Source organism: Sceloporus occidentalis, unplaced genomic scaffold, assembly GCF_023333645.1.
Source record: "Sceloporus occidentalis isolate IW3139 unplaced genomic scaffold, rSceOcc1.0.p SCAF_311, whole genome shotgun sequence".
Classification (NCBI taxonomy): Eukaryota; Metazoa; Chordata; class Lepidosauria; order Squamata; family Phrynosomatidae; genus Sceloporus; species Sceloporus occidentalis.
In genome coordinates, this window is record NW_028317291.1 from 300691 (window position 1) to 316621 (window position 15931).

Sequence of the window (15931 nt, forward strand, 5' to 3'; positions counted from 1 at the left end):
ACTTGCTTTTTTAGGTGAGTAAAGGATTTTTCAAATAAAAGTCATAAAATGTGTTTTTTTTTCAATTTTTCACCATGTTTTTTTAATTTTTTTATAGTAAATAAGATGATACGATCAAAATAATGGTATCTGAAGAAAGCCCATCTTGTCCTGAAAAAAACAATATATAACTTATGTGGGTACACTAAATGGGTGAGGAGAAACTTACAACTGAACACAAGCACCACAAAAGTGTCAAAACAGCCTCGGTCCCACAGGGTACAAAACGAAAAATGAGCCCGGTCCTTAAGGGGTTAATGTTCCAACTATGTACGTAAATAATTAATTAGACACTTGGCTTTCCTATTCATTCTTGCTTCAGTAGTAGTATGTCTTATGTATGTCCATTGTTTTATCAATTTTGTATACTGTCGATTTTAATGGCATTGTTCATTTATCCCTAATAGCAATACAGTCATCTGCTGTTCTGTAGATAAAATGTAATGTAATGTAATTATAGCACATACGCTCACTGGCCACTTTATTATGTACACCTGTTCAATTGCTTAACACAAATAGCTAATCACATGGCAGCACCTCAATGCATATAGGCATGTGGATGTGTAAAGACAGCTTGCTGAAGTTCAAACCGAGCATTAGAATGGGGAAAAAAGTGGATATAAGTGACTGTACGCAGCATGGTTGTTGGTGCCAGACAGACTGGTCTGAATATTTAGAAACTGCTGATTTACAACCAAGGTACGCAGAATACCATCTCTGAACGAACAACACACAGAACCTTGAAGCAGATGGGCTACAGCAGCAGAATACCACACCGGGTGCCACTCCTGTCAGCTAAGAATAGGAAACTGAGCCTACAATTCACAAAGGTTCACCAGAATTGCACAATGGAAGACTGGAAGCACGTTGAGTCTCGATTCCAGCTGCGACATTCAGATGGCAGGGTCAGACTTTGGCGTAAACAACATAGATCCAGCCTGCCTTGTATCAATAGTTCAGGCTGCTGGTGGTGTAATGGTGTGGGGGACACTTTCTTGGCACACTTTGGACCCCTTAATACCAAATGAGCATCTTTAAACACGATAGCCTACTTGAGTATTGTTGCTGACGATGTCCATCCTTTTATGACCACAGAGTACCCACTTCCAGCAGGATAATGCACCATGTCACAAAGCTCACATCTCAAACTGGCTCCTTGAACACGACAATGAGTTCACTGTACTCCAGTGGCCTCCACAGTCACCAGATCTCAATCCAGTAGCACCTGTGGGATGTGGTGGAACAGGAGATTCACATCATCATACCTGAGAACTTCTGGGCTCCAGCTACCCAGGGCCTTGCGGGACACAGCCAGGACTGCACACTGACATTAGCGGTGTTCCCGCTGACGGCAGCGGGAAACACCCCCATTTAAAGGAAAAATGGGCGGGGTGTGTCAAGACCCCCCTACCGCGAACCGGAGGATTCGGGTCTTGACCCGGAGAACCAGTGCTCACCCGGTAATCTCCAGGTCAAACCCGGAGAGTTCCCAGGTATGCACATCATGGATATGCAGCCAACAAATCTCCAGCAACTGTGTGATGCCATCGTGTCCATATAGACCAAAATCTTTGAGGAATGTTTCCAGCACCTTGTAGAAAGTATGCCACGATGAATGAAGGCAGTTCTGAAGGCAAAAAGGGGTCCAACCCCGTACTAGCAAGGTGTACCTAATAGGGCTGCAACTAACGATTATTTTTTCGATTAATCGGATAAAAATGCAATTTTTTTAAATTTCAAATAATGTAATAAAAAAGTACAATTTGCACTTTCATCTCATCACAATGGCCTCTCTCTATTCACCTTCTTATTTTACTGACATAATAATAAAAGCTACAAGAACCCAAACACAGTGTTTCTCAAACTAGGTTAAACTAAGTTATTAGTAAATATTAATTCATATGTTGACTATTTTTCATATTTAATAAAAACTGAGAAAAAAGCCTTGTTTATATTTTCTTTTATTTACCAAACTGCCCCCAGTTATGCACATCTGACCCCCAGCTTGCCACTCTGCCCCATATATATGCCTTATACCTCCTATATGCCAGAGATTCCACTGTGCCCCCTGATATGCCTTATACTCCTTATATGCCAGTGATATCCAACTGAGCCCCCTGATATACCTTTTACCCCCAGATATGTCTTATGCCCCCCTGATATGCCTTATAACTTCCAATATGCCACTCGCCCCCATTTATGCTTTATACCTCCCTATATGGCACTCCGCCCCCCATAAATGCCCTGCACCACCCTGAAATTCATTATACTCCCTGATTCACCACTCTGCCTCCCCCAGATATGCCACTCTGAAATTCATTATACCCCCCATACTCCACTCTAACTCCCCCAGATATGCCATTCTGCCTCCCTGAAATTCATTATACCCCCCATACACCACTATAACTCCTCCCCCCTCCCATTCTCCACTTTGACTCCTCCCCCCTCCCATACACCACTCTGCCTCTCTCCTGACTCCCTGGTGTTTTGTGAACCTCCGTTGCTGACAGGCACTTACACTGCAGCTTCATAGAAGCCTCAGCGTAAGTGAAGGGGAGTAACAGAGGCTGTCTGTGCACATCGTGCAGACCCCCACCGGCTGACAGAGAATCGAGGTCTCCTGCAGAGGATCATCCTCTCTGTCAGCTGGTGGGGGTCTGCGCCATGCGCAGAGACAGCCTCCGTTACTCCCCTTCACTTACGCTGAACCTGGATTCTAGTGTTATAATCCGATCTCTGTTTGAGGTCGGATTATATAAGGATAAAATCGATAAAAATCGATTCGACTAATCGATAATGAAAATCGTTGACAACGATTTTATCGATTTTTGTTTCAGCCCTAGTACCTAATAATGTGTACCTCCCAATATTTGAAATCTGTTTTGAAAGAAGGTCACTTTAGTTAGGGTGGTGTGGGTAAAGGTGTGACTTTATTGTGGCCAATTAAAAAAGACATTTAGAAAAAATACGTATTCTTATTCCATAAATTAACTCATTATTGAGGGTTTTGGGATGTAGAACAATAAACATTCATCCTCATCAGCTTATGGAAGGAAAAAAAGAAACTGGGTCCCAAAAAGTGACAGGCCAACCTAAAAAAGGAGACTAGGGATATATCTAATATACAGACAATACAGAACGTGCTGCGACGTCAATCCCTTTTAAAGCGACAAAACCAAGCAGTGGGTGAATAATGTATACAGCCAATTTCAGAACTTATTTTACCTAAACCAGGGTAGCCGGTAACTAGTAATACAGGTTACTGTTTATACTACTTAGTTTGATTTGTCGCCTATCCTCAACTAAGCATAAACAAACGTAACCTACGTAAAACATAAAACACAACAAACCTTCCCTACTAACAAAGTTTTGCATTTTAGGTCGCACGCTTATGACATCACTATACTCTATAGTTCACCATATTGGCTAGATCGGCAGGACCTTTCTTGCTGGCTTTCGAGCCTTGGATGACTCGACGGAGGTATGAAATACAGTACTTCCGGCCTAGCTCCTTCCTTCCGGTGCGTCTGCCATTACGGTGAGAAGGTATGGTGTTTGAATCGGCATGTTAAATCTTAAAAATATCTTCTCCATCCCATGGTTGTTGGTCTGAAAATCTGCCGAAATCTGTTACGTGGTTGTTAAGGGATCAGGTCGGAGTTATATTGTCTGGGAAGAACCGCCAAAACTTTAAAGTATGTTCTATCGCTACGTTAGTGTACAGGGGCCTGGATTCACCAGAATTTACGTGGGATTTTTTTTTTTTACTCCATGACGGAAAGTTTTAGATTGTGTTGCATATAAGTGCTGCATTGGTTTCGTCTGGTGCTGTTGTAAGGTGTAGACTCTGACCTGGATTAATCCTTACGGTTATGAAGAAACAGAAGTCGGCCTCATGTTTGTGTGAACTTAAGGTTTGATTATGTTGAAAGATGGTTTAGTAATCAAGCGCTTAAGGAAAGGTAGCTCTGCTGAGCGGCTTCACAAATGACGGCCAACAAATCTGTGTTCATACTAAATTGCCAGCTCTTGGGTGCTCCTCTCTAAAAGATCATTTACAGAGCTGTCATTGTATTAAGCCAATAGGAGTATACTGACTTGCCTTTGAAGTTTTGAGATGTGGGGGTTAAAAACCAAGGTTACTACCTAAGCTTGTTAAACAGAAAAGTGTATCGTGGCTTCTGCAGATCACCTCTTTGCAGGGCTTTCTGTGCCAGTGTCTAGTGGTGGCTGCTGACAGCAGCCCCCATAGCGATGCTTGCTGTTGGAAGTGAGTATCCAGCAGCACGCCTAGCTATAGCTCAGGGTTTGTTAATGTGATAGGTAGGTGATCTGCACTTAAAAAAAACAAATAAGGTAATTTTTTGACTGGAGGGGTAGAGATTCCCCAGGATTGTGGCTAAATAGCTTAATGTATTACTTGTTGCACCAAAAACTCCCTAAAATGACGTTTAATGTCTCTCCAGAATGGCTATCCGATACCCTATGGCTGTGGGCCTTAACAAAGGCCACCGTGTCACCAAGAATGTTGCAAAGCCCAGACATTGCCGTAGGAGAGGGGTAAGTATTTGAAACATGGCGTGAAAGCGCTTATTATAAATAAAATACACTACATTTTTATACCATTTCTTTAACCTACTCGGTGTTGCTTCAGAAACTCAGCTCTTGTTTGGATGAATTCATCTTTTTTTTTTTCTCTGTGAAAGTGAAGAAACATGCAGTTAAGTGTCAAAGTATTGATATAAACAAATCCTCTTCTACAGCGCCTGACCAAGCACACCAAGTTTGTCCGCGACATGATCCGTGAAGTCTGTGGCTTTGCTCCCTATGAGAGACGTGCCATGGAATTGCTTAAAGTGTCTAAGGACAAGAGAGCTCTAAAGTTCATTAAGAAAAGGGTAAGCATTTCAATGCACTCAACTCTATAAAATGTCTATAAAATCTGTACAAAACTTTCTTGGTCTTAATGCAAGTTGGGTTCACTTTATTCAGTTTAGCATTTGGTAAACTGGTTCCTGGTTGTCATGTGCTACAAGGTGATTGGGTTTAGGTTTGTAGTTGTAGGTTAACTCTCCCTGACACTAAATGCATATTACATTGAGTTCTTAAATTTGCCTTTGAAAAACCCTCCACGGTCCAACATTCCTTGTTGCTGATTGGCTGCTTGAAGTAATGACAATTCAGTGGAAATAGTTGCTGCACATGGGAGCCTGAACAAACCTATCCTTGTATGCCGCCAGCTCCAGCCCTGGCTCAGCTAAAGCTCCAAGTATATCACGTGCATGGAGATGTGTTCGGCTGATCTCTTGCAGAATCCTCACAAACGTGCGCAGAAGCAACACCACAGAATTCTAAAAGGACCACATAGCTATCTTGTGCGTTAAAATGCATGTAATGGCTGGAGTGTTTCCTTAAGCATAACCACACTTTTGGTTAGTGGGCCTAGGATATATGTGTGTGTGTGTGTATATATATATATGTGTGTGTGTATATATATATATGTGTGTGTGTATATATATATATGTGTGTGTGTATATATATATATGTGTGTGTGTGTGTATATATATTGACATGCAAAATCAAAAAATCATCATTGCTGTCCACGGCAGGCAGGTCTGCTCTGATCACTTAAGGGAGGTTTACAATACATGTTGAGGTCTTTTGAGATCAGGTGCTGAGGGAGCTTTTGTAGAAAGCAGTACACTGCTGATCAGGTCAGTGAACATTCAGCATCATCTCCTTAACCCCTTGATGACAATTGCCGGTCCGGGCACGTCACGGAAATTCATGTCGATAACGACAAATGACGTGCCAGGACCGGCACGTCATTAAACGGGTGCAGAAAGCGATCTATTTTCGCTTTCTGCACCGAAACGGCGTTGCTGTAATGCCTCGACCTCGAGGCATTCAGCAACGCCATTATCGGCACAAAGGGGCCATCTCTGGCCCCTCCCCGGGGCGTCAACATCCGCCATACTTTGTATGGCGGCGGACGCCCGTTTTAAAAGCGTTTAGGAGGCGATCAACGATCGCCTCCTAAACTTAAATGGTGTCGCTGGAATGCCTCGATCAGGAGGCATCCAGCGACACCAAACACTTACCTGGGGATGGACTGTGACCGCTCCGGAGAGCGGTCACAGCCGCAGCTGCCGGTGATCTTCGCCATCTGCAAGATGGCGGCGGTCCGGGAAAATTCAATACAGAAAAACAAAGTCTAAAAAGTTCGCTAGACAGTCTCCAGACCCTCTAGAGAACTCTGGCTCCACTTGCAGGTTGAATATAGGTACTGCATTCAACCATGCAAGTCAATGGAGCTCAGCTTTCTAATCACAGTGTGATTAGAAAAAATAAATTAAAAATAAAATAAAATTAATAATAATTAGAAAAAAAATAGTAAAAAACCAGTAAAATGTAAAAATAATTTCCCACTGATGTCACTATCAGGGGAACCTTCAAGTTGAAAAAAAATGTAAAAAAAAAATGAAAAAAAATATATATATATAAAAAATATATTTTTGTGAGCAAGTCCTAAAATTAGCATATTAGCTTAAAACAATTCTCGCATGGAAAGAGTTAAAATACTGGCATATTAAATGCCCATGGGGTGTCTACTTTTAAAAAATGTATGATTTGATGGGGTAAATTGAATTGGCCGGGTTCAACAAGGTCCCAATTAACACGGCGGGAAGGATGGCCACACATCTAATTTCCAATTAGAAAAATGCACACGTACCAAATGTGGCCTTTTAGTTCCCCCCAAAAATGACAAACCCATGCATGTGGGGTATCACTGTACTCAGGAGATGTTGCTGAACACATATTGGGGTGTCGTGTGACAGCGGCATATACCAGGAGCTGTAAATTCATACATAAAGTAGGTGTGTGTGGGAAAAATACACACACAAAAATACTACTGCAAACTTTAAAAAAATGCTGGTGGTAAAATGTGTGCATGCAAAGAGTTAAAATACCAGCATTTAAAATACCCTGGGGTGTCTAGTTTTCAAAAATATATGGTTTTGTTGGGCACACTGAAATGGCCCGGCTCAAAGATGTACCAAATAGGGCATGGGCAGTGGATCCCCAAATGCCAAAGTTCAACATTGAAAAATGTGCATGCCCCAAATGTGGCAAAATCATTCATGTGGGGTATCACTGCGCTCAGGAGATGTTGCTGAACACATATTGGGGTGTTTTGTGATAGTGACATATACGAGAACTTTTTAATTCATACCTGAAGTAAAATGTGTGTGACAAAACAAATGGAAAAAAATGACTATCACAAAGTTTGACAAAGACTGGTGGTAGATATGGTGCATGGAAAGAGTTAAAATACTAGCATTTGAAATACCCTGGGGTGTCTAGTTTTCAAAAATATATAGCTTTATTGGGCATACTGAAATGGCCCAGCTCAAAGATGTACCAAATAGGGCATGGGCAGTGGATCCCCAAATGCCAAAGTTCAACATTGAAAAATGTACATGCCCCAAATGTGGCCCTTTTGCCCCCAAACAGCCAGGAAAAATCATTCATGTGAGGTATCGCTGTACTCAGGAGATGTTGCTAAACACATATTGGGGTGTTTTTTGATAGTGACATATACCAGAACCTGTTTATTTATACCTAAAGTAAAATGTGTGTGAAAAAACAAATGCAAAAAAATTACTACCATAAAGTTTGACAAAGGCTGATGGTAGAATAAGTGCTTGGAAAGGGTTAAAATACCAGCATTTGGAATACCCTGGGCTGTCTAGTTTTCAAAAATATATGACTTGATGGGGTAAATTGCATTGGCCGGCTTCAAAGATACCCGAAATGGCACATGGGGGGAAGAATTACCAGATTTGGAAAAAATGGCTTTGAAATAGCAAAACGCTACCTGTACTTATTGCTCCATAACGTGCAGAAAAAAGCAAAAAAACATAAAAACATTGGGTATTTCTAAACTCAGGACAAATAGTAGAATCTATTTAGCAGGTTTTTTAATTACCTTTTATAGATGAGTAAAAGATTTTTCAACTAAAAGTTAGAAACAGTCATTTTTTTCTAAATTTTTCACCATATTTTATACTTTTTTTAATAGTAAATAATGCGATACAATCAAAACAATGTCATCTAAAGAAAGCCCTTCTTGTCCTGAAAAAAACAATATCTAATGTGTGTGGGTTCAGTAAACGGGAAAGAAGAAAATTACAGCTAAACACGAGCAGCGCAGAAATGTTAAAACGGCCATTGTCACAAAGGGTACAAAAAGTAAAATCAGCCTTTGTCACGAAGGGGTTAAACAAAAGTTCCGGTTACTGCATATCTGCTGGGATTGGTGTTATGGAATGACAAATTCATGCTTAGTTTCCAGAATAACAAACAAGTTTATTTGGCTATTCCTGTCGCCTTGCTTGGATCTGACATTTTCATAGTTTTGCACCTATCAAAGCCACCTGACTAAACATACAAACGAAAAACGTCTGTTATATGCTTGTATATATATCGTATTTAGGTACTATGACTTCCATGACCTAACTGATTATAGGGATATTGTGTTGCAACCCACAAAAGCCAGTGAACCAATTTTATGCCCGATTTAATTATGGCATATAGCACCCATCCTGTGTCGGGCCTGTTGGTGTACTTTCACTTATGGGGGCTTTATGTCCATGTATTTACCCCCTAATATTGGATACTTTTGCCAAGGAAGAGCTTTAAAGAAAAACAAATCTGTTTAGCCTTATCGAGTAATGTTTTGTTTTTGTACCAATGTCAGGTGATGCATGGTTTTCCATAAATAGCGTAACCTGCATAAATATAGATTCCCCTATCTAAATTGTAAGCTATTGACAAGGTTGTCCTACAAAAATTCTCCCTGCTGCCACTAGGATAAATGTCCAGAGCTTTCCACTCCAAGGCTTGGTTTGTTTTACAGCTTTCTTTTCTACATTATCTGTTGATATGGATATATTAAATGGACAGTTCACTAAAGAATGCATATTAATACTCCCAAGTATTTTAATATGCATTCTTCAGAAACAAAACATACATAACTGTGGTAGAAGCTGCAGTGCAAGGAGCTGTTTGGCTGAACACACCTCCTGCACTGAAAACTGAAGGTGGGCAAATGCATTACAGGGGCTTGCTAAAACAATATATTTTAAAGGGACCTTTCAGCTATTGTATGTATTTAATTACATATGGCTGGAGTGTCCTTTTAATAAAATGGTGGCATTTGATGTAACTTGCAGAATGCAGTAGCATCTTATGAATGTTAGCAAGCTTGGTTACATTAATGATGGCTCTTTAATACACAACCTATTAAAGGTGCACCTTTCGGTACAAAATGTTTTGGTTTTTTTAACCTCGCTTCACATCTGTAAAATTTCACTTATTGACTTAACATCTGTCACTTAACGATGTCTTCTAATATCTCTTCTGTTGTCATTTGTAGATTGGCACACACATCCGCGCCAAGAGAAAGAGAGAAGAGCTAAGCAACGTGCTGGCAGCCATGAGAAAGGCCGCAGCTAAGAAAGATTAAATTGTGCAACTGCTCGTAATTAAATGTTTCCAAAAAATATGCACATCGTTTGCTTGTTTGTTTGGACAGACAATTAAAGTGACACTCCAGTGTCATGGACCCCCCAAACAGTTTATAACCAAAGGGCCAAAATTTTTATCATGTTATACCATGACTTGCCTTTTCCATGAACCTGCACAAATTTTGTTCAGAATAATTAGGGCCTCTTAAAATATAGAAATACATAATCCTATGCTAAAATGGAAAAAAAGCTTTTGTAAGCTTGCTCTGAACAATGATCCATTTTATGTTCAACATCTGATTAATCATACCTCACATACATAATTTTTGTTCTAGAGGGCCACATCCATGCTTTACATCTTACCTGATAGTACATTTTATAATACTATTGACTTAAGGTGTTTGGGGTAGGTTTTTTAACCCCTTCAGTACCGGGACGTACCTGGTACGTCTCCTCCAAAAAACGCCCCCACATCACCACAATCGCGGTGATCGTGGGGGCGCTGCTGCCTGCCCAGGACTCCTGGGCAGACAGCACAGCCTGTCTAAGCCCGCCCCCAAGCCCACGATCACCCCCACGGAGTGATTTTGTAGGCAGAAACTGCGATTGTAGAAAAATCTGCAATCGCGGTTTCAGCTGCCACAGGCAGCTTCATGGAAGGGGGGGGGGGTGTTGAATGGGTCCCCACACAAGTGTGGGGACCTGATCCAACACCCCCCTGCTGCCTGATCGCTCCATGATCGCAATCACGGCATTGAAGGGGTTAATTCCCGTTTTGTAGGGGCTCTGCTGCAGCAACAGCAAAAACGACCCCCCAGAAGTCCTCTGGAGATTGTGTCCCAGCTGCCAGAGGCAGCTTCAGGGACAGGGAGACAGGGTTCTTTGGTCTCCACATGAGTGTGGAGACCAGACCCCCCCACCCTTCCTCAGTTAACCCCTACCCCCCCTCTACCTCAATTAACCCCTTCAATGCTGCGATTGTGTATGACCCCCATCGCAGCCTTGCAGGGGTTAATATTAGTCCCCACAAGCTTGTGGGGACTAAATATCAGTCAATGCTGTGCTTCAATGGAGCATCAGCATTGAAAGAGTTAAAAAAAAAAATGTAAAAAATAATAATAAAAAAAATAAAAATTAAAAAATAAATTTTAAAAAATTAATAAAATTAAAAAAAAACAGCACTGACCTGAAAGTCCAGGGTGCTTCCAGGTCAAATGCTGGGCTGGGCTGATCAGATCGCTCCTGGCCAATAGGAGTGATCGGATCATTATGGCAGCCCACGGATGACCCTGCTCTACAAAGAGAGAGGGGTCATCTAGGGTAATTATGAAAAAACAAATTATTAATAAATGAAATAATCATAATTATTACCTGATCACTTGTCGGTGACATTTTAAGTCGCTGATTATTGATCGGTCTCCCTGATTGATGTCAGCGGCCTAAACCTGTCACTTACAAGTAATCTGATGAAAAAAAATATTTAATAAAAAATGTAAATGCACATGTTCCAGTTGTGCCCTCATAGCTTCCTCAAAAAATGCATGAACCATGCATGTGAGGTCTTATTGGAATCAGGGGATCTTGGTGAACAAAATGTGGTGTTTTCTTCCACTGTTGCACTTATGGTGTGCAAGAAATTCAGTGGAACATTGAAATGTATGCGTTAAAAAAGCAGTAAAATAATTTCCCTGTGAAGTTTGGCAGACATCAGTGAAGAAATGGCTAGCTGAAAACTGTCAAAACTACCCTAGTTGAACACCTTGACTCGTCTACTGTTCATAAATATATACTTTTATGGGGTACTTTACAGTGGGGGGGCTTCCAAAATGTCCCAAATGGGATATGGGCCCAGTAAACCAATTCCTGAAAACTTGCGCATGTTCCAGCTATGGCCTCATGGCTTCCTCAAAAAATGCATGAACCATGCATGTGAGGCCGTGTTGGAACCGGGGGATGTTGGTGAACAAAATGTGGTGCTTTCTTCCACTGTTGCACATATGCTGTGCAAGAAATAAATTTTAACATTGAAATGTATTTGTTAGAAACGCAATAAAATACATTTTCTGTGAACTTTGGCATACATCAGTGAAGAAATGGCTAGCTGAAAACTGTCAAAACTACCTTAGTTGAACACCTTGACTTGTCTACTGTTCATAAATATATACTTTTATGGGGTAATTTACAGTGGGGGGCTTCCAAAATGTCCCAAATGGGATAGGGGCCCAGGAAACCAATTTCTGAAAATTCCAAATGTGAAAATGAAAATGCGCATGTTCCAGTTTTGCCCTCATAGCTTCCTCAAAAAATGCATGAACCATGCGTGTGAGGCCTTGTTGGAACCGGGGGATGTTGGTGAACACAATTTGGTGTTTTAAAATCTAAAGCAACATTGCAACATATGCAAAAAAAACAAAAAAAATACCTCAAAATTTGGCAGCAATTGGCGATAAAATCCCTGTTTGAAAAGTGTCAAAATGACCCTAGTTGTACACCTTGACTTATCTACTTTTCATAAACATATAATTTTGGGGGGATAATCAGTATCTGTGACAACTATTGGAGTTATTAGACTACCATGCCAAATTAGAAAAAAATTACTTTTCAAAAACGTGATGCATGCCTTGCAATATTTGCCCTATACTGGTCAAAATAGATAAAAATCCTGGCCATGTTGGGTGGTTTCCAAATCAGGACAAGTTAATGAATATATTTGGGATAATTTTTTCCCATCGGTTCAATGTGTGTACAATTTGTATGTATACAAAACTGTAAAAAAATGTGTTTTTCATTTTCCCCCCACTTTTTCCAGTTTATTTCAAACAAAACAATGTACTACCCAGCTTAATATGGTTTCAAATGAAAGCCCTACTTGTGCTGAAAAAAACAATATATGATTTGTGTGGGTGCACCAATTGATAAGAGAGAAATTACAGTTGAAGACATGGCAAAAACACAAAAACTGCTCCGGTCCTTTAGCGACACGTTAGTATCAAAATCCCGGTCCTGAAGGGGTTAATATTAGTGGGAAGGGCAATAGACACTTTTTAATTAGTTTTTTGCATTGTTCCCAGTGCAGTAGGGTGAATTCTCCTCCTGATCTGCAATTGTGATCAGACAGCAGATAGAAGAGCCCAACAGGCTCAAGTGAACTTCCAGCAGGTGTTGGCAGTGACACTTATGTAAAGTAAATGCATGATCATTTCTTTTAACGACGGTATACCATAGTACACGGTTACACAAGGCCAGTCAGCAGGAAGCTGTCGACATCCAGGCTGTCCATGCAATAGTCAGGATGGACCTGTATGTCCTGGGGCTTCTTGCCACTGGTGTTTAGGACATCTGTACATCCTTAGGGGACTAAAATGGTTATGTATTTTATATTATATATACAAACACTTGAAGTGCCAGCTTTCCTACTCCCTGTGTCCTTAAGTGCTTGTGATGGAGGGTACTCTAATATGTATTCTTCCGAAACAAAAATACAGCATCTACCTGACCTAAAAGTTGCAAACATCAGAGAATATCACCATAGTTTTATAAATAAATACATTATTCACTGCCCCCAGGATTTACATTCCCCTTTACCTGCAACTGCACCTTAAGTTAACTTTATTAAATTAACCCTCACCATTAAATTAACCCTTAACACCCCATCAACCATGACTGCCCCTAAATTAACCCTAAACACTCCATCAACCATGGTTAATGGGGTGTTTAGGGTTAATTTAGGGGCAGTTATGGTTGATGGGGTGTTTAGGGTAAATTTAGGGGCAGTCATGGTTGATGGGGTGTCTAGGGTTAATTTAAAGTTAACTTAAGGTGCAGTTGGAGGTAAAGGGTAATGTAAATCTCGGGGGCAGTGATTATTAATGTATTTATTTATAAAAGTATGGTGATCTTCTCTGAATGATTCGGATCCCTGTAAGATCCGGATCCTTGTAAGATTTGAATCATTGAACGACTGAGTCATCGTTGCTCTGTGAATGAATGAGCTGTAACCTGATCCCAGAGTCTGTGTCTGAGTGCTCTGCCGATGACTCGCTCTAGGATCAGGTTACAACTGCATGATTCACAGACTGGACTGCTACAAATGAATCGTTCAGTCTACTGAACCGATTCGTCCGGATCACTAAAAAGATCCGGATCAAATGAACGATTCGTTCATGATCTGGACATCACTAAACCAGAGTGCTCCAGTCACCAGAAACTAGGTGTATGAAGATGCCGTGGTGTAATATGTTATATTGTACCAAAAAATATACTTTACTAAAAAGCAAGTTTTTGCATCCATGACAAACAACTTGTGTATAATCCTCATTGTGCTATTCTGTGCTATGTAAGCAATCTTGGTAAAGCTCAGTGATCCCTTGAAGATCACTACCATGACAGGTGAAACTTACACTAGGTTGTGAAACGATCTGTAGCAAATAAGGATGCTCAAACATTTTCATACCTCAGCTATTGGCATGACTTTTAAAGCACCTGGTGAGAACATGCCAGCAGTATTTAAATGGCCAGCTTATTTTCCGGGTATACCAGTTTGACTTGCTAATGCCCGTTTAATCGAGTGGCCTTCAAATTGCACTAAGGAGGCAATAGTGCACATGAGCTAGCTCCTATGCATTCTTCCCCAGCAGTGCTCAGCATCGAATCCTAACTACGTTGGCAATGTTTCTATGTGGAACTCTCAGTAGAACAATTTATTGTTCAATGTGTTTGAAAATAACACTGGGAAAACAGTACCTTGGAGTGGAAGACTCGGTGTCAAGTATTCTATGTCCTAAATATCCCTTAGGGTTGGTTGAGCAGTAATCTTTAATCACACTCTTCAGCCCAAAATAACGTCCTACAAATGTCTTTTGCAAAAATCTTTTATTCAAGACATTTGATTTGTTGAACAAATTAACTGCTGTCTCGCTAGATGCCAGCAAAAGCTACTCTCGATGGATGACTAGTCGGTTCAAACTTTTCTCGTGTTCATGTTATTATACAATGGGCGGTCCCAAAACCCATTGAAAACAATGCACTTTGTCATTAGGCGGTTAAGGTCATAGAGCAAGTCTTGAGACCATAGCAATTTTTTTTTTTTTTTTTCTCGGTTGTTACATTTTGTTTTATATGACAATTCCTCCAAAACAAGGAAACTGCTATTGGAAGTAGTGTTGCTCCTTCATACACTAACTTATACATGGAAGACTACAAGACTGTAAAGCCAGCAATTTACACAGCGCTTCTTACATATACTCAAGGGGTATGCTAATACTTGAATTTACAAACTAAGCTAAACCGATACATTAGGTACATGGGGCCCTGCTCGCAAGCTTACAATCTAGCCGTTTTCCTGATTTGGCAGGTCACTGGATAGCCTGAACAAAACATGTTGAAAGCTAGAAATATTTAGCACCAATTGGAACTCATCCTGTCCTTTTTAGATGTTAATATACACATCAACAAAGGATATTAACCCCTTCTGTCCCCTATGGGAGTACCAGTAGATCCAAAAAAACCCCCCCACATCTTAAGAAACCCCTATGGACGCAGCGGTACGTCCTGACCTTGTTTGAAAGCATTGCTGGCTTTCTGCTGCCCAATCTCATGTAATGGCTTCCGGCGCAAACGCCGAAAAACTGTTACATTTTTAAATCGGGACATCACCCGGAAGGTCATCGGAGGACAGGATATCCCCTGCAGGGTCTGTCACCCACGTTCTGCTTTACACATGCAAGTTGTTCAACCTCACATTTAGATTACATCAGGGTATTTATACTAAAGCAGTAGTAGAAGTATTATTAAACACTCATCTACAGACCCTCAAATCTCGTGGTGCTGCCACAACCACAAGGGATTCTGGGTAGGCACATGCAAATAAGGTTAACATTTATCACCTTTGCCTCTATATCCACTTTATACATGGATCCCTTGAAAGTAATTGCCCGCTGTACAAGACAGCCTTTAGACAAAACCCGGGAAGAGGTGCAATAGCCAGATCACCACTCATGGACAGCTGTTTCGTCCTTCATGGGACTCGTCAGCATGAGGTTGTGATACTGGCTTAATAGCAGAGGCTTGGGGTAGCTAAGAAATACTATTACATAAGTTATGGTGGGTAAACTAAAGCCTAAAGCAGAAACCTTTAAAATATTGTCCTGTTAGGGGAGAATGTGCTTATCTTACAATATATGGGGGGGTTTACCGGTTTATATTACAAATATCATATGCTAAGTAAAGGCCTCGAGGAAAGGATGGCAGAGATTCCACTTGATGACTCGTGCCATAAATGTCAAACACTCATTTCTAGTTAAAAAACATTTTAATGTCATTAAATATCATATATACTAAACCAAATAGGAAGTTAATCCATA

The 15931-nt window shown here is 40.7% G+C and overlaps 1 protein-coding gene across 1 annotated transcript; it reads left to right on the top strand.

The window, feature by feature from the left end:
* Window positions 1-3572: 3572 nt before the first annotated feature.
* LOC149274912 (large ribosomal subunit protein eL36) lies at window positions 3573-9569 on the top strand. Its single transcript, XM_089505120.1, has 4 exons — window positions 3573-3585; window positions 4506-4599; window positions 4803-4937; window positions 9479-9569. The coding sequence occupies exons 2-4, from the start codon at window positions 4507-4509 to the stop codon at window positions 9566-9568; spliced, it is 318 nt and encodes a 105-aa protein (XP_089361246.1). The 5' UTR covers window positions 3573-3585; window position 4506; the 3' UTR covers window position 9569.
* The last annotated feature ends 6362 nt before the right edge of the window (window positions 9570-15931 follow it).

Coding starts and splice junctions, on each gene's coding strand:
- LOC149274912 (XM_089505120.1), top strand. CDS start 4,507: ATGGCTATCCGATACCCTATGGCTGTGGGCCTTAACAAAGGCCACCGT. Junction 4,600..4,802: donor GACATTGCCGTAGGAGAGGG/GTAAGTATTTGA, acceptor CCTCTTCTACAG/CGCCTGACCAAGCACACCAA. Junction 4,938..9,478: donor TAAAGTTCATTAAGAAAAGG/GTAAGCATTTCA, acceptor TGTCATTTGTAG/ATTGGCACACACATCCGCGC.